This window comes from Desmodus rotundus, chromosome 11, assembly GCF_022682495.2.
Source record: "Desmodus rotundus isolate HL8 chromosome 11, HLdesRot8A.1, whole genome shotgun sequence".
NCBI classification, from domain to species: domain Eukaryota; kingdom Metazoa; phylum Chordata; class Mammalia; order Chiroptera; family Phyllostomidae; genus Desmodus; species Desmodus rotundus.
In genome coordinates, this window is record NC_071397.1 from 9,942,022 (window position 1) to 9,956,608 (window position 14,587).

A 14,587-nucleotide genomic window follows, 5' to 3' on the forward strand; every position below is an offset into this window, starting at 1 on the left:
GAAGTGCCAGAGAGGAGGAGGAGGAGGAGGGGGACGGGCGTTGGAGGCCAGAGCCTAGGTTCTGAGGCGGGCGGGGTGGTCTGCACCCCCTTCCACCCTGCCTGACCCCGCCCACCCGCCGGGGACGCTGTCGCTGCGGGGGCTGTGCGCGGTGGGTGGTCCCCGAGACGGAGCTGTCCAGTCTGTGCCTGATGCCTCTTTTCCCTCCACTCTCTTGGTCTCTTTCAGTTGGAGGAGGACAGACTCTCGGGGCACTCCCTCCCGCGGTACAGCCCCCTGCGACGACTGGCGTCCTCCGTATTCTCCTCCTCCACGCTGGAGACCGAGCATTACCCTCACCCCGGCGGCGGCGGCTCCTCGGGCTCCTCCGGTTCCCTCATTCAGCGCAGCCGCTCGGCGGAGAGCAGCCCCGTGCGGGCGCCCCACCGGCGCCACGCGCCCCTCGCCGCCGGCAACCACAGACTCGTGCCCTCGGTGCTCCGCATCTCGCGGTCCCAGCTGCAGCAGGTGTGGGCCCGCTTCACCCACAAGACCTAGGCTGGGCCCCCCCCCTCCTGGAGGGGGCAGGTGGGGGGGGGCGTGGGGAGCAGGCAGAGACCATGGTTCCTTCCCAGGACGCAATAATCACACACACACACACACCCCATTCACCCCACCATGCAATACAGCCCCCATTACGTCGGCCCAAGGTACTGTAACACCCCCACTCATCCTCTCCCTTTGCTCTGTGCCAGCCAAATGGCACAGGAGGGGGTGGTGCTGTCCGTGCAGCTTCAGGGATAGGACAGGGGCCCTTGGCTGGAGCCACCAGTGAGTCCAGAGTCCGGTAGATACCAAGGTCAGGGAACTGAGGTGTTCTGGGTCAGAGTCAGTCTTGCATGGGGTTTGTTCTGTTTAACCCGTGATCTCTTGGCATGGCTGGGCCGGGTCCCCCCTGAGGGCTTGGCAGAACTGGGCCCCCACTCGGTGGGGTATGAGTGCCTGTCTGTCTATCTGTGTGGGGTAAGGTAGGAGACGGGGCCTGGCCAGCCAGGTTTGGGGTTTGGTGGGGAGTGCCTCTATACTCAGTGATATGCGGGAAGCAGCCCCGTCGTGGCTCAGCATCACAGGCTACTGTCACAGAGGACAGGGTCCCTGCCTCCCACATCTCACAGTAGGAGGCCTGGAGCACAGCCCGCTGGAGGCTGTCCCTGCCCCAAGGCACGTGTGGGACTGGTTGCCTGGCTCAGCTCCTTGGGAGCTGAGGATGGATGAATGGGAAGCCTGGGATCTGCCCCTCTGAGGGAGCTGGAGCCTAGGGCTGAGGGGACCCGGTCTAAAAGCAGGGGCAGAGACGGTGTTGTTGAGAATGCACTCAGGACAAATCCCACCACTGCCCCACCACTGCCCCTCTCGGGGTCACCCCCTCCTGTAGGTGCTCAGCCAAGCCGGCTGGTGGAGAAGAGTCAGAGTGCGGGGCCGGGGGTGGGGGGGTGGGGGGGCGGGGGCAGATCAGATGGGGACCTGGAGATAGGCGAGGGGTCGGGCCGCCAGATTGCCGTGCCCTTTCTGCCCATTTCTCAGCCCGTCCCCTGGCATTGCAGGGAACCCCAAGGTTCCCTCTCTCCATTCCTGCCCATGTCAGCCAGCACCCCCGCTCCCCGAGGTAATGAGGCAGAGGTGAAGGGGGCACCAGGGAGGGCAGTGCCTGTGTAAGGCGGGGGCCTGAAGGTTTGCAAACTGCTTGCTGTGGTGAGGCCTGCCTGTGCACCTGTGAGTGTGAGCGTGCTTGCACTCGGGCATTTGTGCGGGTGGCGGGGCTGCCTGGGCGGTTGCTTAGGCTGTGCACTGCACAGTTCCGTGTGAGTGTGTATGAGCGTGCACATGTGTGTGTCAGGGAGTCAGAAAGATATTTGAGCAGTCCTTGATAGGTTCCTATGTACTGACTTTCATCGTGGCTCCTCTCTCTACCCCCTTCTCCTCTTGACCTCTGCTTCCGTCTCAGCTCAACTCCCTTCAGCTCCCCAGCTATGTCTGGTTGGAGGAGAGGCCTCAGGGACCTTATTCCAGCCTGGGGCTACCATCAGTGGGTGGGCATCTTATTGGTGGCCAGTGGGTGGTAAATGACTCATCCACGTGAGCAACGCACACACCCACCTAACTCCTTTCTCCATACCCCCCCCCCCCAGAGGGTGTCCCAGGAGCACCTTCTCCATCCAGGAATGAACTATGTCCCCACCCCACCCTGGTTCTGGCTGCTCACTTTGGTCCACCCCTCCAGGCTGTTTTGAGTGGCGGAAAGTAGAGGAGGGGTCAGTGCAGCGTTTTCTCAAGAAGGAACAGAAACACAAAGCACACAGGTGAGGGGGATGAGTAGTAGCCCCACTTCCACCTTCCGGCACTGTCTCCCACCCTCTGGCCCTCTTCCCATGCCCCCCGCCAGCGGCAGGGAGTGAAGTGAGGCGGAGTCTGTCTACCAGCTGCTCCAAAAGTCGGCAGCAGTGGGGGCCGGGCCCCTGCTCTCTAGGGGTAGATGAGACCAAGCATTCTCTAATCCGGCACTCCCTTCTAGAGGGTTCCACCACCTGACGCTGCTGCACACAGCTCCCACTCAGTGACCAGAACCCTGGGTACTCTAAGATCCCAAGTGCCTTGTGACTTTTCAGAGACGATGGCACTACCTGCAGCCTTGTTTCAGTATTAAACGCATATTACTGTTTCCAAAGCCCTTGGAGGCAGAGACTCCATTCCAAAGGGGGCTGAATTCACACACACACACACACCCCAGAACTGATCCCTGCGGGAGAGGGTGTGCCCTTTAAATAAGATCACAATTCAAAACATTTTGTCCTCTGAGGGACTCTTTTGCATGCCCTCTCTGGTAGGGGAGAGAGTGTCTTAAAAGCCATAAAGCTCTGAGCTAACTGGAGGTGATCTTGATAATATGATTATCTTTTGAGAGTGGCTTTGACTTTTGGAAACAGCTGAGGCCATTTGAAACCACGTGTGTTGGATCAAGTTACGGGAAGCTTGGCAGAGCCCCGCCCGGTTTGGGGTTGAGGGGCCTGTCTCCAGGCGCTGGGCGGGGCAGGGAGGTTGTGAGCCTGCGATGCTGTCAGGCTCTTTTTCTCTGGAGGTTTTCCCACGGAGGAGAGCTAAGCCCAGGCTTTGGGAAGGCGCTCAGCCTCCCCACGTCAGCTTTGCAAAGCGCCGGCACTCTTCCTTATGCTTCGAAAACAGCATTTTCCTCCTGTATAGTCACACCCAGCATACAGGAGCGGCTTCCAATTATTTGTCTTATTTTATTTAGCAGTCACTGGCATCCGGTGCTTATTATGTGCCAGGCAGTGGTCTAAGCACTTTACAAATTAACTAATTTAACCCTCACAACAGCCCATTGACAGTGATTTTTAAAACACGCAGTACCTGACTCTTCTGTCAGGGGCGCTGACCTCTTTTCCCTCAGACTGTCCAATAAAAGAATGACAACAGCCGACGCAACAATAGCTGCCCGGTGTGATGAGTCAAAATTATCCCTACTTTTTTGTCAGGTTGGCAAAAGCATACATATTTGGGCGGGCTGCAGAATTTTATCCCTTAGTCAATGTGTGCTACGCACGAGATGGAAAAGGTGGAACGTTGCTGGCCTGTGAGGTAGATCCCAATATCATCTGCATTTAATGGATTAATTAGAATATTTAATTTACAAATTTTTTTTTTCAAAAACCCCTGCCAATGCCGAATAACTGAGGTCTTGTTTGATGGGCGTTTTGAAGTTTTTCGGTCTGTGCGCTGGTCTGTCATCCTGTCTGACTGCCCGCCCCCCCCCGCCCCTCGAGTAAGAAGGGAGTTGTCTATGAGCCACACTCGGATGGGGGCCAGGTGGGGGTCCCTCCGAGTGCTGGGGATGGTTGAAATGGCAGAGCCTCTCTCTCCAGAGGTGCCACCCCACTGCGTGCATCCCAGGGCAGCTCTGGGAATTCGGTGGCTGAGTAAGAATCACAGTGAGAGAGCAGATGCTCAGAACCCTGACCTCAGGGGCCTCTGGAGGACCCTGGGGTCGGGTGCACAGACGGGGCGGGTACTGAAGCCGGTAAGCACTGGCCATGGGGGTCTGAGCTGAGTGTCACCAGCTCACTGGTCAGGAGAAGCCAAGAGTGTCAGGGAGTAGGCAGATTTGGGGGCTGCGGTAAACAGGCGTGCCCCCCAAACACCATCCTCTTCTCGGCCACTTGTTGCTGAAATCTCCAATTTTTATGTGAAAGCTCCCAATTTTTAATTATTGGCATCTATTTTTTAAACCCAACTTTTTAAAGAAAAATCACTGTGTGAGCCAAGCAAAACCGGCTCACAGGCAGAGACCCACACTCTGTGAATCTGGGCACTGTCCGTCCCCCTTGGGTCCAAGGCTGCAGCTTTCGAAGGGGGACAGTGTTCTTCCCCGAACCAGGTTGGCTTCTTAGAGGAGGCAGCTCTCAGCCAGTAGGGATGTGTGATGTGTGCGGTGCATATGTGTTGTTGTGTGTGCCTGAACGTGTCTGTGGGCCAGTGGGCTTGTTCGTGGAGAGTGGGGCCCTCCTCACAGAACCAGTGTTTTCTCTGTGGGACAGAGCTCTGAGGCAGTAAGAAATGCTCTATTAAACCCTCCGTGATGAATGGACACCCCGCACACTCAAGGCAGCTCGGGTCACAGCAATAACCACGCGCCACTCTCCCAACCACTAGCATCCAGAACCTGACAGTGTCCCTTTGCATTTCCAGTTTTGGGGAAAATGGGCCAAAAGCTGCCCAGGTGGGAGAGGATGGCATCTCTGAACCAGGCTAGCACATTAACCCTTACTTCCCGGGGCTGGGGGCAGACCTCTCCAATCCCAGGAAAAGCCAAGGGTCCTCTTTGTGGAGGGTCCCTGGACCCTCCCTGACTATTTCCCTCCTCTGCCTTGCCTAGGTCCCTTTTTCTGGGGAGGGGTAGTGCTGTCTGCCCAGGCAGCACTGGGGAAGGGAGTCTGGGCTAGTGGAGTGAGCAGAAGGAGCTGTGTGTGTGTCTATGCTGGGTGGCCAGGGGAGGGGGCCATGCTTAGAGAGCCTGTGGGCACCTGGCCCTGGGAGCACGGAGAATGCTGCACACCCCCCCCCCCGCGCTGTCCTTGGGCTGATCAGCACCTGAGGGTAAAAGCGTAGACCCCTAAGGAGGGCCTGAACCCCTCCCCACCTCCCCCAACTCTACTGAGATCCCAACCTAAAGGGCAGGAATCAGCCCACCCCCATGGCAGATCTTGGTAACAAGGAGTGTGGCAAATCTGTCTCCTTAAGTTGGGGGCATGTCCCCAAAGTTCACACTATTCCCATTAGGAACAGAGGTGCCCCCTGGGACTGGTGGGTCAGCCTCTGAAAATTTTAAAGCATCCTTCTCCCTAAGGGAGAGGCTCCCAGCCTGAGGACACATCCCTCAAATATCCCCAAAGGTTCCCCACACCACCAATGGGCTCCCCAGCCCAGGGAGGCCCTGAGCTAGAGCCGCCGCCTGGGCTAAGTGAGGAGTTGAGAAGCGGCAGCAGTGGGGGAGGAGGGGCAATGAAACCCAAAGGAGTACGGGAACCTTCCTAGATCTCTCCTTCCACTTGGTTCCGCCGTCAGTTCCCCCACGTACCCTCTTTTCTACCTGCATAGGCTGGGGGAGGGTCCGGAGGGGGGTTCACGCTGCCGTACTCACTGGCGCACACACACGCACTCACACACACAGACACCACAGGCACACACTGAGTAGCCGTGTGCACACGCCACTCTCCGACAGCCGGGGAGAGCACAGGACCGCGTTCCCCGTCACCTCTCGCAGGTTTCTAAGCGTAACGGGACCCCAACCATCACTTTGCACTCTGTCCCTGTCCCCGGGACCCGCCCGTGTCACACCCCTGCCCGTGCCGCCGTCGCACCACGAATGTACGTCCCGTCTTTTTAACTAGCTGCTACTGGCGTGACCAGGGAATCGCCCGGCCTCCGGTCCCCGTCCCACCCGTCCCCAGAGCTTCCGTCCCGGGCGCTCCGCCTCCGCGTGCGACCCCAAGGGACTTCAGCCCCTTCCCTTCGTCCCCCATCCGCCGCGCTGCCTGCTGCTAAATACTCCACTTGGGTTAGCGCCCCCTGCGCCCGACGTCGCGCTCATCCACGTTTGCTCCCCCTCCGCCGGCTCGCGACCTCTGGGTCCCTGGCCCCGGGGTGGGCAGGGGCTGGAGTGGGGCTCGTCCCCCAGTGCTTCCAGGTCGGGGGTGCAGACGAAGGGCTGGCAGGGGGCGCTGGCCCATTTTCCAGGCTCCGAGAGCCCCCGTCGCCCCACCTTTGATTCCGGTTACCTCACCGCCCACACAGCTGTCCCCCACCCCCAAATAATTGGCCTTGCAATTGGATGCCAAAGAGCCCAGAGTTGAGGGGGGAGCCAAGATTGAGCCTAGGTCTCTCAGAGCCACCCAACCCTCCCTTTCGCTCCCCCCCCCCCCCACGCAGCGCGTCTCTTGCCCCAGCCCACTCCATCACTGAGGGCCCTAGGGGAGACCCCAAACTTGCCCCCCACTTCCGGCTCTTCTCCTTCCCCACCCCCGAAAATAAAACTCAGGGACCAACATCTGCTTCCTTTGCACTTGCTCCGTCGACCCCTCCCCTCACTTGGAGGGGCTTCTGTGGGGGAGGAGGCGGGGTTTGGGGCCCTTGCGGCTGACAGTATTGAGCAGGAGAGCGGGCCCCTGCCCCCTGAGCGGTGGGACTGGTGGGGTGGGGGGAGCTCATCCCGGGGCCCAGCTGAGACCCTCCTCTCCAAGGACCCAAGGAACCCTCTCCCAGCGTCAGGAGACGCTCCCTAATCGCGGTGGAGAGGGGAGCGAGGGATGGGAAGGGGACTGGCAAGAGGACCCTCCCGAATCCCAGCCGGTTTATTCCTGAGCCCCGCCCCCCCCCCCGTCATAACCCCCCCGCTCCCGTTTTGTACTGCAATAATACTGTATTATAAGCTTGCACTATTCCCTGACGGCCAGCGTAAGCATGCACGAAAAACTCAAAATCACACACACGAAGATGGGACGCTTCCCCACACCCCCACCTTCTCTCTCCGGGGTGCGTCCTCAGTCTACACGGCGGCGTCGGGGTCCCGGGCCCGGGTTGAAGAGCATGCACTGAGCCCCGCACCTAGACTGCGAGTACTGTACAAATCCAACACTTGAAACTGACACGCACACGCGCGGCGCCGCCACGGGGGTGGGACACGGACACGCACCCACGCGCACACAGCCGAGCACGGGCGGGGATGGGGGCGCCCCGCCGTCACGCGCGTCGCTGTGCGAGGGATCTTGTGCCTTTTTAAGTCCCTGTATGTTAATGCAGACAATCCGGAGAGCTTGTGTACTACCAAATTCTGATTAAAGACGCCTTCCAGGAACCTGGGCTTTGCCTGCTTTCTTTCACCCACCTCCTTCCTAACTCACCCCTCCTGCAGATCCCAACTCTGGGAGTGCCGCGGTTGGGCAGAGGGTAGGAGCTAATCTTTTTGCTGACTCAGGGATGGGGTGGGCCCAAATTCCAGATCAGTGGAGCCAGCCCCAGCCCAACTCGCTGCTGAAACCAGGGCTGATGGGGAAGGGCAGGGGTCCCCAGGAGGTTTCTGCCTGTGTAGACTTGAGCAACTCTCTCCCTTCCTGCTGTCTCCTTTCTCCTGGAGGACGGGCTTGGGGCTTGACTCTGGTCTCTGGGCCCCAACTCCAAACTACCAGCTGGCCAACTTGCCAAAGCTAGGAGAAGTGTGGGCCCACTGCTCGTTTCTGTGTGGATCAGACTGTTGAGTCCATGGGGGAGGTGGGGCGGGGGTGCAAGGACAGCGTGTGGGTTGAGGGAGAACTAGGTTGACGAGAGCGCCGGGACATGGAGAAGGAGAGGGCTGCACAGCTTCTGAGACTGCAGAGGGGGGTGGGCTCCCCCCCTCCCCTCCCGTACCCACGCTGCTGCCCTTGCAGGCCTGCCGCCACAGTGCTAAAAGAGGAAACCACCTCTCTCCTTGGGGCCTGAAGCGAATGTGGGGCAAAAGGACAAGCCACAGCTGCGTTTCTGGACCTCCAGAGCATTTAGAACGCCCGCCCTCAGGCTGCCCGCTGCTTGGGGGGGGGGGGTGGGGAGGGCTGGGGTGGGCTGGGGACAATGAGACCTGGGGACCAAGTGTGAAGATCTCTCTAGGTCTAGGGTAGGCAGCACCTTCCCAAGTCATCGTACCCCTTCTACCCAGAGGACTGTCACTGGCCAGTGAGTCTAGGGTGGGTGCCACTCCTGGGTGTGGGGTGGAGGAACAGAGGTAAGGCTCTTCTTGGCTTGGCAGATGTGGTTTGGGAGCAGAGACCCAAACAGACAGACAGGTAAAGAATCTGGGAAAGGCGGTGGTGAGCAAAGGAGGCTACACTTCACTTCTCACTCCAATTTTCAGGCTGGGCAATTAAGGCAAGGGATAGTTTCCTCTGGGAAAGAGGGGCGATGGGAGGTGTGTACCTGGTGGCTGCTGAGGAAAGAGGGGGGCACTGCTCTGAGAGTCCCAAAGCCCTCCCCACCCCTACCCACTTGGGGAAAGATGGGCATCAGGGTTCACTCTCCTGCTTTTGTCACCTAGCAGCCCCCCTTTTTCGACCTTGGGACCTGTGTGCTGATACGCCGTGCGCAGTGTCTGGGCGTGGCCAGGGTCCAGGCGGGGGAGTTGCTCTATGCATCCTGTGTGGGGATGGGGGTGTATGGGGTAGTCTGTCCCCAGTGTCGGTGTCAGAGAAGGCAAGGCTGAAGAGAGCCCAGTTTTGTTGATGGTAGGGGAAGATGGGAGTCAGGCCCATCCATCTCCCTCCACTTTCCCTGCTGACTGGAGAAAACATGGACTTGGGCTGAGTTCTGATGCTAACGAGGCCACAGCCCCCTGGTCTGGGCTCAGTCCAGGCAGAGAGTGGGCAAGGGCCTTCACTCCGAGTGTCTCAGCTCCGACGGCCTGCTTCTGCTCCTTCCGTGATTCACCCATATGACATCTGCCTTTTGCCCATCCAGTAGAATCACCAGGAAGCTTTAAACAGATTTCTGGGCCTCATCCCTGATTTACAGAATCTGGGGAGGTAGGACTCTGCATTTTTAAGAAGCAACCCCAAATAATGCTGTGCCAAACCAGGCTGGAGAGCCACAATAAGCAAAATTGAATCATAAAAGGTCGCTGCCCTGGGAAGGGAGAGGAAGGTGTGAGGTTCCCCCGACTCCCACATCCCCTGCTGACACCCAGCACTCTTACTTCCTTCTGAGCTGGAATGGGGGGCTGGTATCACTGCTGTCCCCCTCTCATGGTGTCCTCAGCCTCCAGGGCTGTGCACACAGAAGCTGCCTAGTGATCGCTGGCCGAGTGAATGAGCACTGGATTGCACGGGTGAATGGATGAATGAATACTCCCTGGGCTCCGGCATCCAGGAGAGGCCCACGTGGAGCCAGACGGGGTGGGGCACAGGGATCTTAAAACAGAAAACCCAACGTGCCCAGGTGGGCTTGGTAGTGATCCTTAGGACAAAGCTCTCCCCACTGTGAGGTTCACAGCCCTCCCTGCTAAAGGGCAGAGGACCTAGGTTTCCCTGCTTGGGAGGGTGGGAGGCCAGTGAGGCGATGGAAAGAATTCTGGTCCAGTGTGGCTGACAGGCTTCGTGACTTGGGCATGTCAATGTCTCTTTCCAGGCCTGTTTTCCCATCTGATATTATCACCAATGCCTGAGTTCCAGTTCTCATTCCCCCTCCCTCCCATGTAATAGAAGGGGAGGGCTTTGAGATGGAGAGAGGGCTCCAGCTGTGACCATCTAACTCGGGCACTGTGAGAGGTGGGCCCATCCTAGGGATGGGGCTTGTTCAGAGAGATCTAGGAGCTGGCCAGAGGTAAAGGTGGTTCTGCCAGGGATGCCCCAAGTGTCAGAGATGGGGCAGGGAAAATAGGCAGAGGTTCTACTGAGAGAGGGTGCCTGGTGGCAGTGAAGGGTATCCCTGCCAGGTGGGGTGTGTCTGGGGCTGGATGGGTGAGCTCTGAGCTGGGCAGGAGGGAGACCTGATCAGATCTCTCCATCTGTCTGCCTGCCCCTGGCTCTCAGTGACAGCACCTGCCCCATGGTCCCCACAAACACGGGAGCTCGCAGCACCTCTGCCCAGTCATCTTCTCTAGCCTTGATGTTGGTAACTAAACCTAGCAAAGGGCCTCACCGCAAGGCCTGGCACAGAAACAGTGCCTAATGTTTGCGTAATGAATAAATGAAGAATATTTGGGGCAGAAAAAGGAAGCAATTGCTAGGGACTCCCAGGCAGGATATGAAGGGGACTGTGCTCTAAGGAAGCTTCCTGCCCAGCTCAAACGGGGTGTGCTGAGGTCCAGTCTGATGCTGCCTTGTCTTGCATCACTTGCAGCCCCCAACCCCTGTCCATCAACTCCTCACCCAATGGTTTGATCCTGAGGAAGATGGCAGTTGGGGATGGGAGAAGTCACAGCCAGCCTCGGGCAGATCCTAGGCCTTGGGGATTCCGGCCTTCCCCCTCCATCAGCCTTTGGGCTATTTGCAGAGATCTCAGCTAGCAGAACCCCTCCTTTCCCCACAACCCTATCCCTCCTGGGTCTGGTATTTGGGTGTTTCTGGGGGTGGGGAGAGAGGCAATGATCTCCAAACCAGAGTAGGAGTGGGATGGGAGGGAAGCTAACATTTATCTAGAAACTGCTACATGCCAGGCCCATTGCTTGTATGACCTCACTTTCGATCACAGCCTTTGTGGGGTGTGCCTGGCCCCATTTCAGCTCCCAGTATGGAGTGCGCACTCCATGAAAGGACTGTGTCCGTCTTGTTTGACACTGGACCCACAGATTCAGGACTTCTGTTTGAATGAATGAGTGAATGAAGAGATGAAAACCCCTCGAGGGGGTGAGTGTTTATGAAGAGAGAGAACCATGTAAACACCTGCTTGTGGAATAGAGGATAGAAGTTCCTCTAATGGGAGGATGTGGGAAAACAAGTACAAAGGAGGGTGATGAAGTCTGCGTGGTGGGCAGACGAGAAGGCTTTTTGGAAGAGGAGCTATTGGAGCTGGGTCCTGGAAGAAGAACGGGAATTTTTCATGTGACCGGAAGGGGTGAGAAGGATCCCCGGGCAGAGGAAACTGCCTAGGAAAAGACCCAGAAGTGTGAGATGTGCGATGCGTTTAGGGAACTACTGGCAGCATCTGAATGGCTGGGGTGTGGGGCAAGGGAGCAGAGGGTGCTGCCAGAAGGAGGAGCCAGATCCTGGGGTGGGGTGGGGCAGGGGGTCGGGGAATGAGGTTTCTCCTGCACCAAGCCAAGGATTGGAACTGTCTCCCGAGGACTGCGGGGGCCAGGGGAGGTTTCCGTAGGTTTGAGGCAGAGAGAGATGGGATTAGATTTAAGCTTCAGGAAGATTCTCTCAGGCACCTATGGGATGGGTGGATGAGGCAGTGTGGGATGGGGAAAACAGGCCAGTGGCTGGGGAACCACCAGGCAAGACAGGGCCGTACCCATGGGGCTGGGGCAGCAGACACAGGTGTCAAAGAGGACACTTGGCAGGACTCCCTGAGAGTCCGGATAGCGCCTGAAGTAGTTGGAAGTGTCAGGGTACCTCTGGGGCTTCTGGTCCGCATGGGCTGTGTTTCGGAAGATGGAGGCCCAGTGTGTTCAAAAAGGCTAGTCTGTGCTAGACACTGTTAGAACCATCACACCTGGAACAAAGCCACGTCATCCTGGATGGGGCCTGACACACTGTGGGTGCCTGGAGTGGACTGGCAGGGTAGAGCCGGGCAAGATGCAGCAGCTGAGGTCCTGATAGGGTGGTCAGGCCTTTCTAGTCTGGAAGGAAGGAGGCTAAGAGGAGAGGTGGCAGGAGTCTCAGGAAACCAAGAATGGGCCTTCAGATTGCCAAGGGCTCTGTGCAAAGTTTCAAAGGGGAAAACTTAATCGAATGCAAAGAAACTGCCCTTCACAGGTTGGCTGTGAATTGCTAGACGAAGTGTGAACCCAGAACACCTGCAGAGATCTGGGAAATTCCTGGCTGACAGGCCAGGAAGAGGCAGAAGGGAAGGGTCCTGGAGCTCCAGTGGCCCAGCCTGAACTTTGCCTTGTCCCACACAGGTTCTGGTGGCCTTGGGCAGCCAGCTCCCTGGCTGCAGAGGAACTGTGGCCTGTGAGCAGACAGTGAGGGCCCCTCTCTGGGCCTGGTTTCCTCGTATGTAAAAGAGAGGGTTGATCTGCCTTGCGATGGTCATTTTATTCTATTGATTGAACTAGAGTGGCTCTGGGTTTCGGGATGCACGTGGGGAGGGGAGGAGTGAGGGAAACAGGAGACTTCAGGGGACTTGGAGCGTGGACATACTTATTCATCGGAGATGCACTGAGCTGCATTCGGCCCTGGGGTTACAGCAATGAGCAAAACAGACCCAGAGCCTCCCCTCATACAGCTCACACTCTGGGCACACTGGGGCCTAGGGCCTCCTAAGTTTGTGGGTACAGTCCAGGTCTTCTTGGGCCCAGAAGGGTGGGTGACCTCAGCGGGTCCCTGTGTGTGCCCCTTACAGGTCTTCTCCGTGGCACCCCCGTTTGAGGTGAATGGTCTCCCCCGTGCTGTGCCCCTGAGCCTGCCCTACCAGGACTTCAAGAAAGACCTCTCCGATTACCGAGAACGGGCTCGGTTGCTCAACAGGGTCCGGAGGGTGGGCTTCTCGCACATGCTGCTCACCACCCCGCCGGTCCCGCTGACTCCTGCTCAGCCTCAAGCTAATGGGAAGGAGGAAGAGGATGAGGACGAGGACGAAGATGAGGAAGAGGAGGAGGAGGAGGAGGAAGAAGAGGAGGAGGAGGAAGAGGAGGAGGAGAATGAGGAGGAGGAGGTGGAGGAGGAGGCAGTGGCCCTGGGGGCGGCGCTGGGGCCTCACAGCGGCTCCAGCAGTGAGGGGAGTGAGAGGAGCACTGACCGGAGCCAGGAGGGCGCCCCGTCCACGCTGCTGGCCGACGATCAGAGGGAGTCCAGGGGACGAGCCTCCATGGCTGACGGGGACCTGGAGCCTGAGGAGGGCTCTAAAACGCTGGTGCTCGTCTCCCCCGGAGACATGAAGAAGTCGCCTGTCACTGCCGACCTGGCCCCTGACCCTGACCTGGGCACTCTGGCTGCTCTCACTCCTCAACATGAGCGGCCACAGCCCACCGGCAGCCAGCTGGACGTGTCTGAGCCAGGGACCCTGTCCTCCATTCTCAAGTCTGAGCCCAAGCCCCCTGGGTCTGGGACAGGGCCGGGGGCCACGGTAGTGAGCACAGGGGCAGGGGGAGTGGCAGTCACCTCCTCACCCTTCACCAAAGTCGAGAGGACCTTTGTGCACATTGCAGAGAAAACCCACCTCAACGTCATGTCTTCCGGTGGGCAAGCTTCACGGTCTGAGGGGGGTGAGCTGGGCCTGGAGGTGCCCTCTGATGGGAGGGCTGCAGAGGAGGGAATCTCTGTGCCCCTGGAGAATGGGATAGCCCAGTCAGGGCTGGAGAGCTGTGCCCTGTCTGGCCCTCCTGGGGACACCCCCTTGGAGGTGGCCATGGACTCACTGCCCAATGGCCCATCCCTTGCTGACGGGCCAGCCCCAGCATCCTCGCTGGAACCAGGCCCCGAAAAACTGGCCACCATCACCCCCAGCCACTGTGCCATGCCAGGCCCTCGCTCCAGGAGCCGTATACCTGTCCTGCTGTCTGAGGAGGACACGGGCTCTGAGCCCTCGGGTTCGCTGTCGGCCAAAGAGCGGTGGGGCAAGAGGGGGAGACCGCAGCAGGACCTGGCCCGGCTGGTGATGGAGAAGAGGCAGGGCCGCCTGCTGCTGCGGCTGGCCTCTGGGGCCTCATCCTCCTCCAGCGAGGAACAGTGCCGCGCCTCTGAGACGCTATCAGGCACGGGCTCTGAGGAGGACACGCCCGCCTCTGAGCCCTCCATGCCCAGGAAGGCCGGGCGGGCAGCTACTACCCGGAGCCGGATCCCCCGCCCTATCAGTATCCGCATGCCCACGCCTGCCCCGGCCCAGCAGCCCCCTGGCAGACCCCATGGCTCGGCCCCAGCATCTGACACAGCCATCACCAGCAGGTGAGAAACCACTGCCGGCCCCACGGTGGGCAGAGGGTGGCCACAGAAGGCCTCCACCAGCAGGGGCTTCCCCAGAGGTCAGGGGCTATTGGAGATTCAGGAGGGACCCTCAACCACACCTCCGGTCCACCCCCTCCCCAACTAAGTCTCTCTTCTGACTCAGGCCCCAGGCCTGTCCCTGGGGTGAAGGGAGGGGATACAGGGAGCATGCCTGGAGGGGAGGGGTGCCAAGGAGGCCAGCTTGGGAAAGGCTGATGGCGGACACACAGCCTGCGGTGTGCCATGGGGCATTTGAAGCCAAAGGATGGAGCCCAGAATAGTTGGGAGAAGACATTATTCATATTAATATGAACATGGGTATGTTATGGAGTAGAATGTAAAATCCACGAGAATTTGGAAGATGAAATAGACAGCAAAGAAAGCCTGCAGCAAGCTCTTCCCGTGCCAGCCTGGGAGTGTGCGGC

General features: G+C 58.9%; 1 protein-coding gene across 2 annotated transcripts in view; it reads left to right on the top strand.

Moving 5' to 3' along the window:
• The window catches only part of TTBK1 (tau tubulin kinase 1), a 40,534-nt gene that overhangs the window by 22,422 nt on the left and 3,525 nt on the right, over positions 1 to 14,587 (top strand). For both annotated transcript variants that reach the window (XM_053914105.1, XM_071219618.1), the window contains one exon: positions 12,583 to 14,123. In XM_053914105.1, the coding sequence (XP_053770080.1) occupies positions 12,583 to 14,123 (1,541 nt within the window). The remainder of the gene's footprint in view (positions 1 to 12,582; positions 14,124 to 14,587) is intronic.